This window comes from Eleutherodactylus coqui, chromosome 2, assembly GCF_035609145.1.
Source record: "Eleutherodactylus coqui strain aEleCoq1 chromosome 2, aEleCoq1.hap1, whole genome shotgun sequence".
NCBI lineage: Eukaryota > Metazoa > Chordata > Amphibia > Anura > Eleutherodactylidae > Eleutherodactylus > Eleutherodactylus coqui.
The window spans coordinates 71,423,475-71,445,409 of record NC_089838.1 but is presented as its reverse complement, the minus strand read 5'-3'; the positions used below and the strand labels follow the sequence as shown (position 1 = coordinate 71,445,409).

Genomic DNA, 21,935 nt, shown 5'->3' with positions numbered 1-21,935 from the left:
AAAAGCTGCTGGAGAGGGAGAAACTCACAGACAGACATGACTGTTGTGAATATTGTTTTACTAAGTTACAGATATTGAAATCACATCTGCACTGCTCAATACTGCTGTATAATGTCTTCTCTGATGCTGTTATACCTGCATGAGTGCTACAGAGAGTTAGTGAGAATCTTCTTTTTTCCCTATGTGCAGTGTATAGGAGGCATCATAGCAGCAGTTTTTACCAACCAGCTCAGAGGAAACAGAGAATTTGAGATGCAGACAAGAAAATGGGTAAAATAAAAGCAAAATACAAGTCATATAATGGCCAGAAGGGGATATTTCTCAAGTACACGGGCAACTTATTCTGAAAAATCATTTGAAGGTATGAGTATGCTTTAATAATTATTTATCCATTCTATAAAATGATGGGGTTGAAGTATATGTGTGTATATGTGTGTCAGGGGATTTTGTCTTGCCTATTTTTCATCAGCATTACAAAGAAATTATATTAATTTACCACTTTGATAAAGAAGGATTTGAGCCCCCCCCCCCAAAAAAAAATCTATGTATTGCATACTCCATACACTGAGATGTAAGCCTTATAGTTTTCTAACTAGGAAAAAATGTTGGAAAACAACACCAGGTCAGGCCTACCATTAATTTAAAGGGATTTTTCGGAAAGAGCAGAGTGCTTAGCACAGCGCTGTTTATGCAGCTCTTATTGAAGTGAATAAGCGTGACGGAAACAGCATAGCACAGCGCGTTACACTGTTTCTGTAACTCCCCAACTTACGAAAACAGTGTAGATCACTATGTTATTGCTTTATAAGTAGCTCCCATTCACTTCAATAAGAGCTATGCAAACAGTGCAGTGCTAACTGCTCAGGTCCCTTTTGACACACTGCAAGTCAGAAATTCTTTATGATTACAATACATTATGGAAGAGTTGCATATGCAGTTCTCTAAGAATTATTTTCCATATACTGTACTAGTATACAAAAATGAACCTACATTTTAACCCTTTGCAATCCAATTTTGGATTCAGGGATTCCTAGGGGGCTTTCTCTTTCTGCCATTATACAATGGTGCCTTCTGCTGGCTAGAGTCAGTACCGCAGTATGTAACATACTGGAGAGGCCCCCCGACAACAGAGCAGCCAGTAATATACAGTAAGAACACCCTGCCGGACATCTTCCGATATCGAAGCTGTACAGCCTTCAATCAGAATGTCTTTAGACGTCAGACAGTGCATTGGAAAGGGTTAACATTATTAGAGGACTAGCTATCTCTCCTGACATTCTGTTTTAGTAAATAACTAGATTCCAGAATGGTTATTTTTTGCTGAATACAAGTATTTACTAAAACAGATATAGTGGTAACTTGGGTTACGAGTGTCTTGGCTTGCAAGTTTTTTTAATTGTGAGGAGGCTCTGATTTACGAGAAATTTGGGGTATGAGCCTGCTTGCAAGTCAAAAAACTTGCAAGCTGAGGCTCGGGGGAGGAAGATCTATACACAGATGTTGCCGGCGTGTCGTCCGCCCAATGGTCTGCGGCGCTGCTGCAGGCTGTGGCTCCCTCCTCCACGCCGTCAGAGCATTGCTTTCTGAATGCAGGGCCTGAATGCTCCACCTCCAGCAAGCTAATGCTCTGATTGGCTAACTCAGCGCGGCATCAGCCAATGAAAGCCGACGCTGGGTTAACCAATCACAGCCATTCAATGACATCACTGTATGTCAGAACAGGTGACAAGTCCTCTTTAAAATATAAATGTACTTTATATGTAGTTTCAAATAACTTACCCCTAGTTATTATCCCCATAAGAGTCACATATTTAAAAGATATTGTCCAGGCAAAGAAACCCTTTAATATGATTGTTTCCAGAAAAAGGTTCTTTCTGCCATTGTTCTTAATGTAGAATCTTTCAAGAATGTAAGTAAAATACAAAAGGGTGGTCGGGTCATATAATCCAACACTACTGTCACACTGTGCAATAGAATGAGTTCTTGGCTCCCCACATGGATGAATTGGCAATATATCCCCTTATACATGTACATATTATACCAAGTCTGAAATATTTTAATAATGACATTACCAGTGCAAACAAAATCCTTCTTCTGAACATCTGCTACATTGAAGCCTCTCAGGTGCACCGGAGACATGCAGAAGGTAAACTGGCCAATAGTTCGTCTCTGACGCAACCAGTCCGACAACCAGGTAAGGTGGCAGTCACAGTACAAGTAGTTGGAGTGTAGACGTCTGAAAAACAAATAACATGAATACTGTAACTTGTTGATGCTAGTAGTGCTTAATATTCAACACAGCAAATTGCAACTTATCACTGTCATCCATAAGTTTTTCCACAGTGCGGCACCATCCTATAACTCTTTCCTTATCTTTATCCACCACCATGTCTGATCTCAAACTAAAATTCTCCATTATCCAAATTTCCCATGCCAGCCTTAAAGACTTAGAATGATAGAATGGTAGAGTTGGAAGGGACCTCCAGGGTCATCGGGTCCAACCCCCTGCTCATTGACTTTTCTCGAGATGCACCAGTTCTCTGGAATGCACTACTACAGATAATCCAGTTAATCACTAATATCCAAAGTATTAAAGGAGTATTCCCATCTCAGCAAGGACCCCAACAGAACCTGAGAAATCACCTCCAATTAATTTATAATCAGCGATGGCCGTGCATTTATGCTAGCCCTTTATTGACTTTGATCTGACCAACTGGAAAGAGCCAAGTTCAATAGCTCGGCAATTCAATTCAATGGGATCACCAGAGATCGCTGAGTGCTTGATCTCTGCTCCTTTTGGTGGGTCCCTTTAATGTTGCACATCCATGGCCACTGATGTCAAAACATTTAAGTCACATCAAGAATAATATCTCAGGATTGGTGGGAGTCCTAGCGGTCACCCCCACCCCCGTGATCAACAAACTATCTCCTATCCTTTGGAAACAAGATAACGTGTTGAGATGGAAATATCCCTTTAGGCATGTCCTAAAAACACATCTCTTTAGGGCGGCCTATTATAGTCCCTAATCTAACTCTTCTCTGATTAACCCTTTTCTACATTCTCCTTCGGAATCTCACCTCCTACATCCAACCGTATCCCCCACACTCCACGCACTCAAAAGTTCTTTATATCCGTACATATACCAATACTGGCAGGTGACCGGCTCTTGCTTTATGTGCAGTATACTATTTAGTAGAAGAGGCTGGGCCAACATACAGAACAAGCACTTTTACCTCTTGTGTTATCCCTATTTCCTGCTCCTGCAAGGCAAGTTCTCACTCCTATTGTTCGAATTCTTCATTTTTGTATTAATATATGTAATATCTAATTTAGTCTGTTCATGTACCCTCTAATCTGTAAAGTGCTGTAGAATATATTGGCGCTTTTAAAAAAAGTTATTATCCAAATGAGTAATTGTTTCAGCATTCATGAAATGAACAATGCATCGACTTAACGGCCGTCCTTGGCACTGCTCTACCCAGTTTAAATGGCTGAAAAGGGTGGAAATCATGTGAAACAGAGACCAAAGAGTTCTCCCATATTGGCTTCCATGGCTGTGCCCCTGTTCCATTCTGCTTTCCGACCCTATGTAGTTTTCTGCACAGAAGACTGAAATGCGGGATGTAACCTGCGCGGAATACAAGAGCACAGTCTGAAAGAAACTACACTTTGTAAAGATCTCTTTATAACAAAGCACAATATGGACTCGTTTTGGTGGTCTGCAAATATGGAACAAATTATCTGGTTACTGACACGTAACTGGGCCAGTATTACAGGGCATGGATTGTACTTGATCTTCTTAGCAATATGTGTCTGGTCCAGTAATCCAAAGAACTGTAAACCATATACTGATAACTTGCCCATCATACTGCTTGGACTGTTGAAGATGGGATGATCACGAAGGAAAAAAAATGTGGTTGAATAAGTTTAAATAGTTGGGTTTGGGGGTTAGATGACGGCATAGGTGGGGGTTGTCAGCAAGAGGTGGCTTTCTGCAATTTTTATCTAAGTTACCATTAAAAAAAATACATAATTTCTAAGCGTGCTTAGAAACCACCATAAATTCCTATATATAATGGACAAACACATCCGTTTGACCATTTCATATTTTTTTATAATTTACTAACATAGTAATGAAAATCCATATAGCAGAGAACTCGGTGAACATAAGGTGACTGCATCTAATCATGGGAAGAATGTTAGTGCCATACCGCTGCTGCCTCGTTCACTTAAAAAATACCCTCTTTCAAAGCAGCAGTGTTACACAGATGCAAAGACAGCAGGACATTCTCTATTAACAAAATGGATACCGTGCAGTGTTTCACATAAATAAAGCTGCTTCAACAATGAAAAAACACGAAAGCAGATCAATGCAAACTAATTCCTGCCAGTTCTAATCACGGAGACAAGATCGATGGTAGCTAACAACATGAAATGGATTGAGCAGTGACAGACCTGTACTGCTAATTCACAGGAAATTGGCCAGCATCTTGCTGGAAAAAGTTTATCTTAACTACACATCACATATTCTAGGAATTTCTCGGTTGTCCCTGTAAGTGATTTATTACAGTATTTACCCGAAACCTTTGGAGCGAAACAACATCAGCATAAAATCATATTTAAAGACACCTAACATGATGGTCAAGTGTAGTCACTGCGTCAATTGAAGAACTGAGCGGTAATGTAAGCAACATGAGGTTCACAAATAGGTTAAAGCTATTCGCAACCCCTATTTTACACATATTGCAAAAACGCATAAAGTTCAACAACCTTGCAAAAATCTTAACTAAAATACTCATTATATTGTTACGTCTACAGCTACTATGCAGATCAATGTAGCTCAATGGTTACAGACTGCAAACATTGAGCAATCACCTGTCCTCTACGGCTGTCTAAGCTCCTCCATAGGACATTGCAAGAATTAAAGGGGTTGTCTCGCCGCAGCAAGTGGGGGTATACACTTCTGTATGGCCATATTAATGCACTTTGTAATATACATCGTGCATTAAATATGAGCCATACAGAAGTTATTCACTTACCTGCTCCATTGCTAGCGTCCACGTCTCCATGGCTCCGTCTAATTTCGCTGGCTTCTGCTTTTTTAGACGCGCTTGCGCTGTGCGGTCTTCTGCCTGGTGAATGGGGCCGCTCGTGCCGGAGAGCTGGTCACCGCGTCGTCATCGTAGCTCCGCCCCGTCACGTGTGCCGATTCCAGCCAATCAGGAGGCTGGAATCGGCAATGGAACGCACAGAGCCCATGGTGCACCATGGGAGAAGACCCGCGGTGCACCATGGGAGAAAACCGCAGTGCATCCCTGGGAAAGGACCGGCGGCCATCTTAGGGAGAAGATTTTTTTAAACTCCTTATTTCGTCGGATCGGTGAGTAGCAAGCGGTTTAAAAACCGCTTTAAATTGCTATTTTATGCCAGGGGGGTGACAGGGGGAATGGGGGAATGTAAAATTTTGATGCTTGCCGTGAGACAACCCCTTTGAGGAAGCCAAGGCTAGCAGTATGAATTGGCTTGATCAAACTATCAGGGTTTGTAGTTTGTTACTGTGAAGAAACATGACTCTGCAGAACAACTCTAGGTACAAAAACGGATACTTTTAATCAAAACATTTAAAGGGGCTTAAAGGGGTTGTGCCAAGTTCTAAAATTATCACCTATCCGCAAAATAAAAGAAAACATCATGATTAGTGGGGGTCCGACCATTCGGACTCCCACTGATTCCGAGAATGGGATCCAGTTGCTCCCCGAGTGAATAGAATGAAGGCCGGGCTGGAGCGCTATTCCTCCATTTACTTCTAGGACAGCACCAGCGATAACCGAGTTCAAGCACTTCACAATCTCCAGTATTGTCATTGAAGTGGATAGAGTAGCAATGCGCCTGTGCAGCCTCAGCTTCATTCAAACTAACTCCATTCTTAAGATGAGTGGAGGTCCCAGTGGTTGGATCCCTGCTGATCATAAAGTTATCCCCTATGCTGTTGATAGGGGATAACATTATAACTTGGCACAATTTTTATCTCTATATAGTAGGTATTTCCTAGAAATCCTTCCCTTAATTGCAAAAAGGGCAACTTTAATTGTGATAAAGACACAGCATAACTGCCTGGTTATGGTTTTGACACTTTCTGCGCTCTTTGAGCCCCAGCACTACGCTACATGTGGACATAGCTTATAACCTACATATATAGCTACTACAACAGTAACCCTCACAAACTGTTCAGATATGATCATCTACAGTATTCAGCTCAAAGCTGCCCTGACAGCAGAGACGGTAGTAAAAGCAGCTTGGCAGCGCTGCCATTCACCTCAAAGAGAATATTAATCAGATTTTTATCTAAATAAATGTAGCTAGAGAGCCATTTTAAAAGCTAAATGCACACATTTTAGTAAATTGTGGCAAAGGTCTGCTCCTGTCAAATCCCGTTCTATCTAGCTAGTGGGAGATTATCGTCCAAATACTCTCTGGAAACAGCAAATTTGGGTGATAACGATTGTATACATGATGCCACCAAAGGAATCAAGCGAGAGGGTCCAAGATGCGATAGTGAAAGCAACATAGAAAACCAGCAAGTTAATACGCATTTCAGAGTCGAGCCCCTTCATCAGTTCGGCTGGATTAAACACGGCATGATGCCTGTGGGTGACACAATTCCAAAAGGTTTTTGGATGTGCCAGAGGTCCTGTATGTGGCAGGGAGACAGGGAGGAAAGAGGTGCTTCAGCATAATGTTAGAATAGTGACCCCTGCTGTTTTATTTTCTGTGTTCACTGTTCAGTCCAGCTCAGTAAATGTTCCAAGGTGGTCACACATGCTCAGTATTTCTTCCCTCTGTGACCTACTGCATATATGGAGGGATCCCTAGTATGGCAAATCGGCTGCTCCTGAAGTTGCTGCATCTTCTCTGTTGCCAGCAGAGATTTTGACCAAGTCATAAGAGGTCAGACAGCATTACTGCAATTGTTCATCACATCTTCTGAAGGAACTGGGCTACCACACCAGGGATCCCTCCGTATACTCAGTGGAGATGTATACAGAGGGATCCCTGGTGAAAATTATTTTGCCTCAATTTTTCTTTAATGCTCTAAAAACAGTAATGCTACAATTCAATGTCAGCAATTGGTGGTATTTAAGCACATAAACCTATTTTTCATTGCATGGCATTAGTTTATATTAGTTATGGATATTAGTATCCATATACTGTACAATAATTTACCTACATATAAAAATGGATCAATAGAAACTGAAATACGACAAGCAAAAGTGCACAACTGCTACCACTACAATAGCATCTCAGTGGGGCTTTTGATTCCCACAAATTCTTGATGATTACTCTTGTTACACACAGCTTTCCCACTAAAATAAGATAGAACTGAGTGATCATACCCTGGAGGATCCCAGTCAGGAAGAAACATTGCTAGAAAATATCAAATGTAGCTGATTGATTTGACCCGTGAGTGTTCTTGGGTTATGTTGTGTATATAGTTTAGGAAAGGGACTTGTTGCCAATCTATGTCGTAGAATCACTTTAAAGGGTAGATTTATAATGTAAAGGTTTCTCATACAGGAAAACATTTGGTTTATTTGAGTCTTGTAGTTTGCTGGAAGCCACAGAACCATGAGCAAGTAAACCTGAGGCTGTTACAGCACATATACTGTGCAAAAGTTTTAGGCAGGTGGGGAAAAAATGTCACAAAGTAAGAATGCTTTCAAAAAGAGAAATGTTAAAAAAATGGAAAGTGAATGAACAAAGGAGAAAAATCAGTATTTGGTGTGACCCTACTTTGCCTTCAAAACAGCATGAATTCTTCTAGGTACTCTTGCACACAGGTTTTTTAAGGAACTCATGAAGGAGGTTGTTCCAAACATTTTAGAGAATCTTGAAGGCTTGCTCAAATCCTACTGTCTCTTCGTGTAATCACAAACAGACTTGATATTGAGATCAGGTCTCTGAGGGGGCCATAATATCACTTCCAGTACTCCTTGTTCTTCATTGTACTGAAGCTAATTCTTAATGACATTGGCTGTATCTTTGGGGTCATTGTTCTGCTGCAGAATAAATTTGGAGCCAATCAGACGCCTCCCTAATGTTATTGCATGATGGATAAGTGTCAACCTGTATTTCTCAGTATTTAGGATACCATTAACTCTCATCAACTTGTTGAAATGCAGCCCCAAACATGCAAGGACCCTCCACCATACTTCACTGTTGCCTCCAGACACTCATTACTGCACCACTTTCCAGGCGTTTGGCGAACATACGGTTTTCTGTTACGGCCAAATATTTCAAATTTTGACTCATTAATTCAGAGCACCTGCTGCCATATTCTGAGATCCAGTTCCTATGTTTTCGTGCATAGTTCAGTCGTTTGGCTGGTTTCTATGCTGAAGGTATGGCTTTTTGGCCACAATTCTTCCGTGAAAACCAATTTGGTTTTTGTGGCATTGCTGGAAATCTTATGATTTCAAAGGAAAGTAAGCATGATGTGTCTTGTATCTGCTGCACTATGTTTCCTTGGCTGACCATTGTGTCTACAGTCCTCAATGCCTGTTTCTTTATGCTTTTTCAAAACAGCTTCAACAGCACATCTTGAAACCCCAGTCTGCTTTGAACTCTCTGCCTTGGAAAGATCTTGCTGGTGCAGTGTAACAACCTTGTACCTTGTGCTCAGTCTTGAAATAGTGTATAACCTGTAACATGAAACTGTCTTCCATGCACAACTTCACTTTTGTAGTAGAGCTTGGCTGTCCTTCACCCATTTTTAAACCCCCTACACAGCTGTTTCTTTTTCCATTAGTGAGTGTGTTTCAACCTACATATAAAAATCATGATCATTATCACCTGTTTGGTATAATTGGTTAATCGTACACCTGACTATAAGAGCCCTTTCACACGCAACGATCATCGCTTGAACGGCCGAACGACTGAACTAATTTACAACTTTATGGCATAAAATAAATCGCTTGAAACCATCTCTATTTTCCTTACTAGCTAAAGTAAACTCAGTATTAGTTGTTTGCTCAGGTGTGCCTGTGTTTATGCGAGGGAAACTCTGGCCAGGAGGATTTTGATTAGAGTGAAGAAAATCCATTGTCTTCTCCAAACATGAGTAAACAATGTACTCATTGTGTTTGGAAAGGTAAACAATTACCCTTCCCCTCCCATCTTCAACCACTCAGAAGACTGAACAAATTCCATTCAAATAGAAGGAATTGTGAACTGTCTGACAACTATTTTTATGCTGGGTAAAAACCAGCGACAAATGACAAGTGAATGAATAGTGCCCGCGTTTACATGTAACGATTATTGCTCAATTTTGCTCATTTGAGTGAATTGTGAGCGATAATGATTGCGTGTAAATGGGCCTTAACTCTACAAAATCCCTGACTTTGTGCAAGTGCACCTAGAAGAATTGATACTGTTTTGAAGACAAAGGCGGTCACACCAAATACTGATTTGATTCAGATTTCTCATTTGTTCATTCACTTGGCATTTTGTTAATTGACCAAAATACTACTAACACTTCTATTTTTGAAGCATTCTTTACCCACACCTACCTAAAACGTTTGCACAGTACATTTGCTTATTATTTTGTGTCCTGGTAATACCCATATACGCCTGCCAATTATTGTTCCGATTAGCTTGCTTCCATTTTTCAATCATAATAATTAATGGCCAGTGTGTGTGAGGAATATCAAGCTAAAAACTATCATTTATTGTTCATCTTTACTGATTGTGCTGCAGAGCTGCAACATTTACAATAAGAGCTGTTTATAGAAAACAATGCCCCCAGTAGCCAAGTAACATAGTGTATAAGGCTGCCTGTCCACGGGCGTAGCGATTTCCCGCAGCAGATATCCGACACATGAGAATGCTAAAGTCACCATAATTTTCCGTGATGAACCTATCATCAATGATCGGTTCTTTGCGGAAGATCGCGGCATGCCGTGATTTTTATACGCGAGCGGAAAATTGCAGTGGTTTTCTGCTTGTGTACATCAGGCTACGCTTTCCATAGTTATCCTATTTTTCTAAACCCCATTATTACTTTGTGTCACTCCATGTCTCCTTCCGTCACTACCTATAGAGACTCCACATGGTAATTTCCCTCACATATATGTTTATGTAGTGTGGGCTTTAAACTGAATTTTACATAAAGACAACCTCCCCCTCCATTTTTTGATGCCTTTTAAACATACTATAACACAGTAAGTTAACCACCCAGTCACAGCTTATTCCAATCAGGTCTCCGTTATTCCCACTATGTCATAGTTTTCCTCAGACATATTACTTCTAGTTCGCCAACCTTATTGGTCAGACTTCTAGCATTAGACAACATATAGTTTAGAAAGTTTTGGTTATTTTTTTCATTTTAGGTGTTTCCCTATTAATTGTTCTGCCGTTTCTACCTGTACTAATTCACTCCCATTTCTATTACTTAGTCCCAGATCTCTGTTTACACTATCTCTGCCTCTATCTTTCTGGTTGTTTCCCCCCCCCCCCCAGTCTCTAGTTTAAATACTCCTCCAACCTTCTATCCATCTTCTCCCCCAGCACAGCTGCACCCTCTCCATTGACATGCAGCCCGTCCCTACGATAGAGCCTGTAGCCAACAGCAAAGTTTGAAAATAAGTTGTTGGTATGTAAAGTCAGCCCATACATAGGCCTAAAGACTCTTTTGGCATCAATACTTGTGTCAGAAACCCAAAGATGTTTTGCAATGCTATATTCAAGATTCTAGGATTATATATACCGCAATAATATATTTGCACACATTACTCAGATATACAAGGTACTACTGACACTGCGGTGCTGCCAAGGTTAACAGTTCTGGTAATGTAGCAGAGTATGCATAATTTTGATAGGTTCCATTAAAGTTCAGACTGGCAAATCTCATATCATATTTTACAGGAAATTACATTTTTAAGATTCAGAGATAGCTGTGGTTCCTAAAATCTCAATAACATTTATTTAAAAATGGTTGGTATAAAGGTGTCTCCTTGAACTCAATGGCAATGCTGTGCTTTAAATCCCATGTATGATTTTCTGCTTTTGTTTTTTTCCTTTAATTACAGCAAAGCAGGATTAGTCATTGAAAGTCCCAAGGGAACTATCTACAAAAGCCATCTCCAAAATTAAACTAAAGGAAGAATGGCAGCAGACACTCAGTACTGGAAACAGACAGCTGTGATTGATCGATGCGAGGTGGCTGGATGAATATTACTGAACATTAATGAGAACAAAGGAGAAAAAATCCTTCTACTTAATCACTTAAATTAATTCTGACTACTATTAATGTCAGGCGAGAATGAGGAACATGAAGGTAAATATAAATGATTAGATATCACCTCCAAAGAACAAAGAAGTATATTTACGGTTAAAATAATAAATCCACACCACGTTATCCCAAGGTACCATTTACATTTCAATAGACCGTGTTCTGGTATTATTTTCTGCTTGGCAATGATACTTGTTAAGGCCTTTTTACATGGCTCGGCTATCGGGCAAGAACCTTCGCCTGAACCTTTGTTTGCCCTACCATTTTCCCTGTAAGAAGACAAACGATTCGCCGACTAATAGACAAATGCGCGTTCTTTAGCCAATCGTGTCTTTTATGCAAACATAAAGATGCTTGCTTGTCACCTTCATAACTCCCAGCCTAAACACGGAGATGTGCAGCAGACAATGGCAGCTCTATGGGGATGAACATTCGTGTAAATGATTGTTTCTTCCCTATAAGGATTTGTATCGGCTTTTACAATGGTGATCTCATTATCTCAAGTGGGTGGCTAGCTTAAAGGGCTTGTCCTCTTTGTATAGAATAAGAACAGGGCAGTAGATATGCGTAGTATTTGGGCAAATTACTGAAATAATGTAATTAGAAGTTCTACACCATTCTCTTTTATGAAGCCACAACCCTTGCCACCGGAGTCCTCCTTCTGTACAGTGCAGTGGCTATGTCCTGCAAATGGCCACAGATGGAAAGGCAAGTTATGCAACCCCATAGACCAGTGCATCTTGTTCTGCACCTGTGAGGGTTTCCTTCCTATCCAAGCAGTAAAGTGTGGCTGGCACAAAATGGGAGGCACTGATGGACGGGGTTGCATCACATGCCCATTTGTTGCTGGCCATTTGCACATCAGAGCTGTGGCACTGTACAGGAGAACAGCTTCAGTGATGAGGGAGCAGGACTTCATATGAAAATGAATGGTGCAGAAACCTAGTTATATTAGTAAGTTGCTCAAATACTTATGTACTTATTCTATATATAGTGGTAAATCTTTTTAAGAAAAGCTGAAGAATTGAATTTATTGATGGACAAAACAATACTTAAAAAGTTTTTTTTCAAAGTTATGCATTTTTTAAATACAGGGAATATTATAAAATAATGGTATACTCATCTATTCGATCCCAATTAGTTCAATGCCACCCTGTTTCTCTCCATTAGATTTTGCTTACATGGCTGCGATAGTCACAAGCCTGTATACCCCATTGACCGCTGCAAGCAATCTCCTGCTATCTGCTTGCCCTGAAACAAAATGTCTTCAGTGATGTCCCGTATACAGGTCTAGGACCGTAAGCTTCAAGCCCATGTGATCTGTATATGGGTTGTCACTGAGCCAAGATAAGGTGGTGACATTACAGGTCACAAGACGTGCCAAAATCTAGAAGAACAAGCACATTGGTCAATTCATAAATAATACACAAAGTTGCTGTGGGCAGTATGAGGGTGTGATTAGACTATTGAAAAGCAAAAGTCGGACAACCCATTTAATGTAGATAAGTAGACAGGAGCAGGAAAAGACATGTAATGGTGAAGGTGGATGGCTATCAGGGAAGAGTACAGGCTGAAACAAATGAGGGAAACCAAGTAAAAATTCATTGAATTTGGGATATTTACAGTTACAGAGTGGAGCTCAAGGAAATTCTTGTGCTCCAGAGATCATTGAAATTTAAACCAATATTACTAGTATTAGTCACATACTTTATTCCATTCTACCATTATGCCCAGTATTTGTGCTGCACACCACTCACATGATGAAGCAGAGGAGTGCATGTCTATCATCTCCCGTGTACAAAAGAGATCTCTGCAGCTCATATTGTTTATTGAATACCAATGACAAGAAGATAGAAGCCATCCTCTGTCCTCCTTCCTTCATGACATGACTGGCATAAAGCATAGATACTGGGCAGTACACCCAACACTATATGGAGACGGAAACGAAAAACCGTAATAGAGTACATTAGGGAAACATCTATTGGCGATTCCTGCCAATATATATATATTTATATATATAAACATATAACTAGAGGTACACTTCAAGGTGTTCTATGACCACTTGAAAGGACTGACTTGTTGAGGTAACCATAGGTTAAACTTTTAAGGATTGCACAGTGACAATGTACAGAACTGTCTACCATTAACCTGGCTTCAGTTTTATCATGGATGATATCAATTCAATATAATCTTGTACCATCCAGTTAAAAATATATATATGCTAGCATATACATTTTTTAACATGAGAGCCATTGGGTATCATATGGCTAACAGATGGTATTCATCAGAGGCATCCATCACAGACACCCAGTAAAAAATGTATATATTTAAAAGCATGCTTTTTTTTAACATGGGAATCTATTTTGTGTCTGGATAAAGATTAAGGGGTGGAGATGCCTTTAAAAAGGCTTTGCGAGCCATTTCATAAAATGGACAAGTTTACTAAATGTTTCATATTAGAAGCATGTACAGCTGGTTGGTCACTGCATCGTAATGCAGCAGAAACTGAAAGGGTTGCCACAACCATGGTTGGAATTTGGAGACAGTGGTCAGCAGTACAAAATGTGCATCGTTGTAGTGGGACTGGAGCATTATGACAAACATCATAACACACAGGTTGATGAATCTGGCATAATGCAGTAGCAGCTCTACAATCCACAGCTATGAAATGTACAGACAGATTTGGATGCTCCAATACCAACGACAACAGTTTTGCATCTATTGGCTGATGCAGATACGTGGTCAAGCCGTTCGTTGTGAAGACTGCCCCTCCACACCATCGTCAAACACTTGCAGTGGTGTCACTCCACAGCTATCTGGCATGACAAATGGCACCGTGTGGTATTCAGTGACAAATCGAGATTCTGTCTCAGCAATGATGACTGCAGAACTGGGGTCTGGAGGCAACCTGGAAATCAGGCTTACCCTTTCGTAATTTTGGAGCGCCACACAGCTTGCCAATGTAGATTTTTGTTACATGAACTGAAGGTCATAGTAAAAAAAAAATCTCAGTGTCCTCTTCTTGCCCAATTTTCAGATGAGAATGGAAATGTTAATCAGCAGATCGGGCAGCACATGGACAGGATGTCTGAGTGGAGTCCGATGCGAGTTGCGCCTGAGAATCTTGGGTGCGACTTTTAAAATGCCCACTTTCATGTACCCTTAGTATGCATTAGGAGCACACTGACAGCATGCCATTACAGTGATGAGATGCAACAGCCCATCACACTACCCACTCTTCAGTGCATACCCTACACCATTTTTCAGCAGAATAACGCATGGCTCCACACAGGAAACATCAGCAAATATGCTTTGCAAGGTGTCCAGGCGATTCTTTGGCTAACAGGGTACCCAGATCTCTTTCCTGCTGGCCAAAATTGAATGTCAAGCAAATGCTCTCCCACAGCCTGGTAATGAAGATGATCGGTGCAGTATGGTCAACACTACCCCAGGAAAGTATCCCAGCACTCATCAAATTGATGCCATGTTTTGTTAATAACATAGTAAGTTAGGCTGAATGAAGACAATGTCCATCTAGTTCAGCCTGTTTCCACCCCCTCTCTTGTTGGTCCAGAAGAAGGCCAAAAAATACCCAAGCAGCAATTTAGCTCATTTGGAGGACTCCATGATGGCAGCCAGAGTAATCGCTGGGTCAACATTTGAGATCAACAACCCCACTAGTCACCTAATGTCTATTCTCTAAATCTCTATTAGTGTTGAATTTCATTATTTTCCAACATTTCTTCATGGTCTGCCATTTTCTCTGTGAGGCAATATATTTATATATTTCGGAAACAATACAGTATCAGATATGTTAACTATTTTCGAAACTATTACAAAAAGTGCCAAAACTATCAAAAATAATACTTACAATGTACGAATCTTGGGCATATGGTTGAAACTCGTGAGTGGGATTCGCGTGATGTTGTTATTGTTGAGTGTACTGAAAGAAAGAAAACCCAATTATTTACATATCATTGTTTTCCTAAAATCAATAGTTATGTTCTCAATAATAGCATGACTCAGCGTTAATAAATGTCCTCCACCACAACAGTGGGCATACAGAGTAACAAATACACAAGGAACAATTTATGAATTGTCATGGAGCCATTTCTATAGGAAAGCAGCCAACAGCTCATGACAGCCACAGCTTTCAATAAACCACCAGTGAGGATGAAGTGCATTACCTACAGTATTACCTGGCCAAATAGCAGCATGCCGGTTGGGTCTGTATTGCACTGTCAAGCTAGATTATAACTAGAATGTGGTTCTGTGTAATTCATCAACATGTCCAATATTAGTAGCATAACAGGTCCAATAATATATGAGAACATGAGCGAGCAACGGAAATGGAAGATAAAGGAAACTGTAGTGATAAAATGAATTGTAAGACTATAGGTGTACAGGGCTACATCCATGTTACATATGGAAAAATAAACCTTGGTATAGCTAAAGGAAGCTGTAATCTATAGGTAGCCAGATTATCACAGAGAATAAACGCCGATGTAAGAGCAACAATAGAAATGTTATAGAGCCGTACATGTTTAGCTTGTATTCACATAGATCTCAACAGAAAGGCATGTTGTGTATTGTACTTCCTCTGCTGGGAAGAGCATTATGCACAGTTTTGACAATAGCTATAATATCACTGTAAAATGTAATGTGGTAACTGAAGACCTTGCTCACAATATTACTTCTGCATCAGGTTTTCCAGTACATCTTGCTATCAAAACTGACATTTTCACGCAGGCAAAATGAAATATATAGTTTAGCCTTATCTGATTATCAAGTGTAGCCAGGATTAAAAGTTATTTCTTTGCCCAATACCATAAGCATATGCTTTCTGATATCTGCAGTGATTTTAGTGCCTTTATTGTGTAATCAATATCTTCAAAATATAGTGTCCATCCACCATCACACCTGAGTGTGGAACAGGGGCTGGAATGGCTTAAAAAAAAAAAATCTTCTTATTTGTATAGCGCCAACTTATTCCGCAGTGCTTTCAAGTAATTTATTTATTACCCCCCCCCACTAAGCTGGATACTTATTTTACCGACCATGGAAGGATGAGTCAACCTTGAGCCAGCTAGCTGAACCAAGTGGGGATTGAACTTGCAACCTTCAGGTCGTGAGCGAGAGCTTAGGACTGCATTTCTGCTGCCTTAGCATTCTGTGCTATACGAGGCTTGACCAACTCACATAACTATAATGAGGTTTACCCTCGACTTGTGAGTTCCTATCTTGAGGGTGGGACAATGGAAAGTATGTCCATTATAGGAATTTATAATAATATGTATAATTTTCAGGAGTTAATATTGAGTTAACAGATGAGAGCACCCCCCTTCCTTGATCAGAACCCTCATCTATTAGCTAGAGTGGAAAGCAACTACAAAAGGTGTCTATTACTATTGAGTATTATATAGACAGCCGACAAAGTATTTCACGTGGAACTGCGTAATTCTTTATTCTCCCTCTGGAGGTGCTGCAGGGAAACTAAACACTCATTGCTAAGCTCAACCACATATTACAGCAGCAGGTCAACTGTGATCGGTATATAGACAAGGAAGATAACCCCTTTAAGGCTGGGTTACACAGACTACATGGCATTAACACTGACCGCCATACTAGCATTTGTAGCAATAGGTGCCCAGGTTAGGGAACAAAGTGAAAACAATGATTTTTCATATATAAAATGTGAATTATCTTCCATGAATCCATGAAGGTTTATTGATTCACCTTTAGGTGTAAATGAGAGAACAATATCAATAATTCTTATAAGTCATTGGTGTATTCAGTTTTTATAGCGCTTAGCTTAGTACTTTAGTCAATAAATGCCCTTTTCTTAAATAAAATGATGTTATTGTCCTTTACAGGTTTTTCTATGATCTTTTCTATGTATTTGGTGTCCCTGACATTAGTATTTACAAAACACTCCTGATTTTGAACCAGTTCAGTTATCCTCCTCTCTGAAAATGCAGCTTTCATATCTCTGATCATATTTCAATGACAGTAAATACTTCTCAGCGTACGCCATAAATGTATTTATGAAAGTTGACTTTATAGATGCAATTATGTACAGCAGGACTTAAAGAATAAGTAATACATAAATAATTCCACAATAATTCTATCTCTTCTAAAGTATTAATTTAGAAAATCATTTCTGTCATTTAGTTAATATCATTTGACTTGGTTGCATTTTAATGAGCCTTACAAATCTTAAGACATCCACATTTCCCTAACATAATCATATTGATACTTTCATAGAAGATTAAACTTAGAACCGATGGAAAAGATAAGGTGGCTATAGATAAAATAATAATTTTCTTAATAAAAGATCATCAGTGGTACAATTATTCATACTTGTGATTTTTATTTCATTAACGTGATTGTGCCAAGTTATACAATTATCCATGTGATTGTAACACGGTACCAGATCTTTGTTTTCACAATTATCCATAGAATAGGGGATAACTTTAGGAACAGTAGACGTCTGACCACCGGGACTTCCACCGACCCCAAAAATAGGGGTTCTGAGTGACCAACATAAATGAAGCGGAGGACATGCATACAGATTGCTGCTTCTTTCATATCAATGGGAAGGCTGGAGATTGCTGAGCACTTGTACTCAACAACCTCTATCACTCCCATTGAAATGAAAGGAGCTGTGGCATGATTCTGCCTCCTCCATTCCATTCATGTCGGAACATTTGGGACCCCTGTTCTCGGGATCAGTGAGGATCTCAGAAGTTGGACACCCATGGATCACAAGGGGATCCTCTATCCTTTGGATAGGGAGATAACTTTATAACCTGTAACAACCCTCTGAAGCCTTGAGGCCACTCTGTGTGCTGCTCTATGGTATCTGTACAACACCATATCTTCCCCTACAATTAGTGCACTCTCCTCCATAAGAGGGCATGCAATGGAATGTGATTCTAATTATTTCATATGGAGACAAATGGAGTTTTTTCTCACAGATTGATAAGGAATATATGAGCAAAAAACCTCTCTATACTTTCACGTAAAATCAGAGTCACCGGGAGGCATGATATATACCCATACACTTTTTGGATGCTGTAGCACAAACCATTTTCAAGTCTAATTTGATCATTTTCATGTACTCATTAGAGATATAGTCACTAACAATATTTCACTTTTAGGCATATTAAACAAAATTGATTTTTTTGTCAACAATCAAGCCTAATTAAAACCATTGAGTTTATGTAGAAACTGGTTATTGTTAGTTATACAAACAATGCAGATCATTTATCCATTTTGAATCAGAATGTCTAGGATAGCTTCATGCTAAGGCCATCATACAGATTAACAAATCACTTTGCTTTCAATTAAAGATTTCTCAGGTAACTTAAAGTGGCCACATTAGATAAATATAAACAGTAAAAGGTAAAATACAGCTCACCAAAAATCTTCATCCAGAGTGTAATGCCAAACAGCCAACCTCTAATATGGGAAGTACATGGAGAACAACGCCAAGCCAATTTCTCAGGAATACAATGTGGGAAAAAACAATGTATACAGCTGCAGCACTTCTCATAAAAAATGAATCTTTATTAGAATATATCCATAGGAAAGTAAAAATTCTCACATGTGCGAACAGGAACCTATACGTTTCGGCAAAATCCTAGCCCTAATCATAGCATACAGCCTGTACATTCATATATAAATTGTAACAGCACTCCCGTCATTCATGTTATTGAATGTATTATCTGTTTTAAGCAATACGTTGAATGTACATCACGTAAACTAGAACCACATATTGCTAAGCATATATCTGCTCTAAGCCCCTCTCAGGTATATTGAGACATTCCCTTTCTGCAGCATCCAGACATTTTTTGGAAATCCACCAAGGAAACATATCCTTATTTAAAGTCATTGGCATTGAAGGGGCGTTCCACCCAGTAAGAGGTGGAGATTGATTAAAAAAAATTGCTTTCAAGAAAGGCTTTTTTTGGATTATGCAGTTAAAAAACAGATTTCCACACGGTCTCAACCTCAGATCTCATTTTATGCTATACTAATGTTTCTGTATTGTTTTTTTAATTGTTTTTCATGGGTTTCTTTTCCTTAGTATTTATTCTTTAGTAGAAGTGGTCCTGCTTTTGTCATGTTTAAACCACTTGCTTCTTGTACAGGTTGTATGCTAGGATTAAGGCTTAGTTTTTTGCCAAGACGCGTTGGTCCCTGTTCGCACATGTGAGCTTTTTTACCTTTCTATGGATATATTCTAATCAAGATTAATTTTTTAATGAGAAGTGCTGGAGCTCTATACATCACTTTTTCCACATTAAATAAATTCCGAACCTAGAACAAACTCTCTAATGGGCATCAGGACTTTAAACATACTTTGTTCTCAAGCTGGTGGTGTCTGGCAGTGACTTTATGCTCTTCCCATTGAGAACCCATGCACGCTCGGCATGCATGCCTATGGGTGGGGTTGGCAGGAGGAATAACTATCAAATCAGTGTCCAGCCGAAACCTATCTAAGGTGTATGATAAGCTTTATGTATGTACTTATAATTTGAAAGTTGATTCTATTTTAAAAGGATTGTAGATGCACAACCCCCTTGAGAATGCTGGACTTGGGATAATAATCTAATTCCCCTGGAGTCCCGCTCTTGGCACCCCTGGCAAACCACTGATTTTACTGGAGAAAGCCGCAGCCAGCCTGATGTTTTGGGGAAGTCTAGTATTACAGGAAGACCATTTACATGATTGGGTACTTTTTTGTAATTACAGATTAATGAAAGAAAAAAAGTAACAAATAGGCATGTAGGGGCCAGAAAAAAACCCCACAAAGAGTCAGACTGATGAACATAGATATCCCATTTTATATGTTTACTTTTTAGAACTGCTATCCAAGATTGGATGTGAAGTGATACAAAACGCGTTGAACTATGCTATAAGAAAACATTGTATGTCCATAATTTTCATTATATGGTAAGAATTTATAGTAAATATTTGCGTTACTTATCTCAAGGTAATTTTTCGTATTTAATTGTAAATGGTCACTCAAGTAGTTCTTCAGTGTCAAGGATCCTTACAATACATTCTTGCAAGTGTAATGTCTTTGTCTACTGAATATTTTATAGCAGCACAGTAGCATTAACAGCTAGAAATAGCCTTTCCACCAGCTTTTGAGGCTTCCAAAGAACATGAAAAATATGATTTTTCTCCCAACCTCCTTCTTTTACAGTAATATGGAATTAAATATAGCTGAAGTACTATTGAAGAGCAGTGTGATCCCGACTAGGAACTGTTATTTTGTAATCTTGATGGATGGACAGTTACATCTAAAAAACTTATGTACTGACATCTTCATCTATGAGCCAAACATAATACTCAGTTAGAAAAAATATGTTCCTATTGGTAGGTATTGTCCATTATTTCTATAATTCTGAAACTTTTAACAGCACAACAGAGAAAATGCATTCAATCGCATTCATTCACGCTGGTCTTTTGCCAGTGGAGTTGTATAAAAACGTATATTATTTCTGAAGCATACTATATGCAGCCCAACTGTGTAAGTGAAACACATTCCAGATTATCAAAAGGGTTCATCAACACACAGGCATTATTGAATGTTGGAAATTCTATGAGTACATCTGCTCCTTCCATTCAATCACACAAAGAGTATGGTTAGATCCCCAATGTTTGCCAGGTTAAGGTTAAATTTAATAAGAGCTGTACCTGCTATACTAACAATGCCAAAATGTGGACAGAACTATCAGTTTCTAACTCAGTTTGCACTGACCATGGGCCTGGCAAATAGCTGATTAGCAGGGATCCTGAGCAGCAGACCCCTGCCGACCAACTATTGATGACCTATTAATGAATGAAAAAAATTAACAAATAGGCATATAGAGGCTAGAAAATGTCTTTAAGACTAACTATTGTGCCTCCAGATTATCGGAACGATGTGACATAATAATAAGCAGATATGAACCATATCAAATGTTAATATGGCAATATTGAACCTGATTGGGTAAAAATCTGACTATGCAATATCATGAACAAAAACCCCCAATGTAGTTGATTAATAATGCAAAATTCTGAAACTATTCTGTACTTGCTGGCTCAGTTCTTTCAAGAACTACCAAACACTAGAATAAAGAAGATTGGCGTTTTCCCAAAAGAGCTTCCACAGATGGTACCTTCACCTATCGGACATTAATTGCACATCCAGCATAAGGAAAAGTGTGCTCTCTATCTAAACTTACTGTAGTGTGTGCAAAGGTCTTTCCACACTGCTGCCATGAAAATAAATATGGGAACTACAGCAAAGGGTCCATCAAAGAGCAGACATTTCTGTACTTTCTACTTGGCGTGCAACACAGACCATAAGAAACTTGTGATCTGTGCTGCATGCCAACATCTTTCACATTAGATTGTTACAAGTTTGCACATTTGTACTGCACTTTACATGCCCATTGTTATTCCGCTAAGATTAGTTATATGCCCTTAACAGTTGCAAATTGGATCTAGAGGGGGTCTATTGAGATGTTGAGGCATCTACTGTTCTTGACATGGTTCTTTTGACTCTTAATACAACTACAAATGTTGCACATAAAAAGAGACAACAATATGTAGTATGTACAATGAAGGCATCTTTATCATTCTCAATATGCT

The 21,935-nt window shown here is 39.3% G+C and overlaps 1 protein-coding gene across 1 annotated transcript in view; it reads right to left on the bottom strand.

Moving 5' to 3' along the window:
- The window catches only part of SLIT3 (slit guidance ligand 3), a 523,433-nt gene that overhangs the window by 149,048 nt on the left and 352,450 nt on the right, over nt 1–21,935 (bottom strand). The window contains exons 7-8 of the mRNA XM_066591106.1: nt 15,160–15,231; nt 2,073–2,236 (exon numbers count right to left, since the gene is read on the bottom strand). Coding sequence (XP_066447203.1) covers nt 2,073–2,236; nt 15,160–15,231 — 236 coding nt within the window. The remainder of the gene's footprint in view (nt 1–2,072; nt 2,237–15,159; nt 15,232–21,935) is intronic.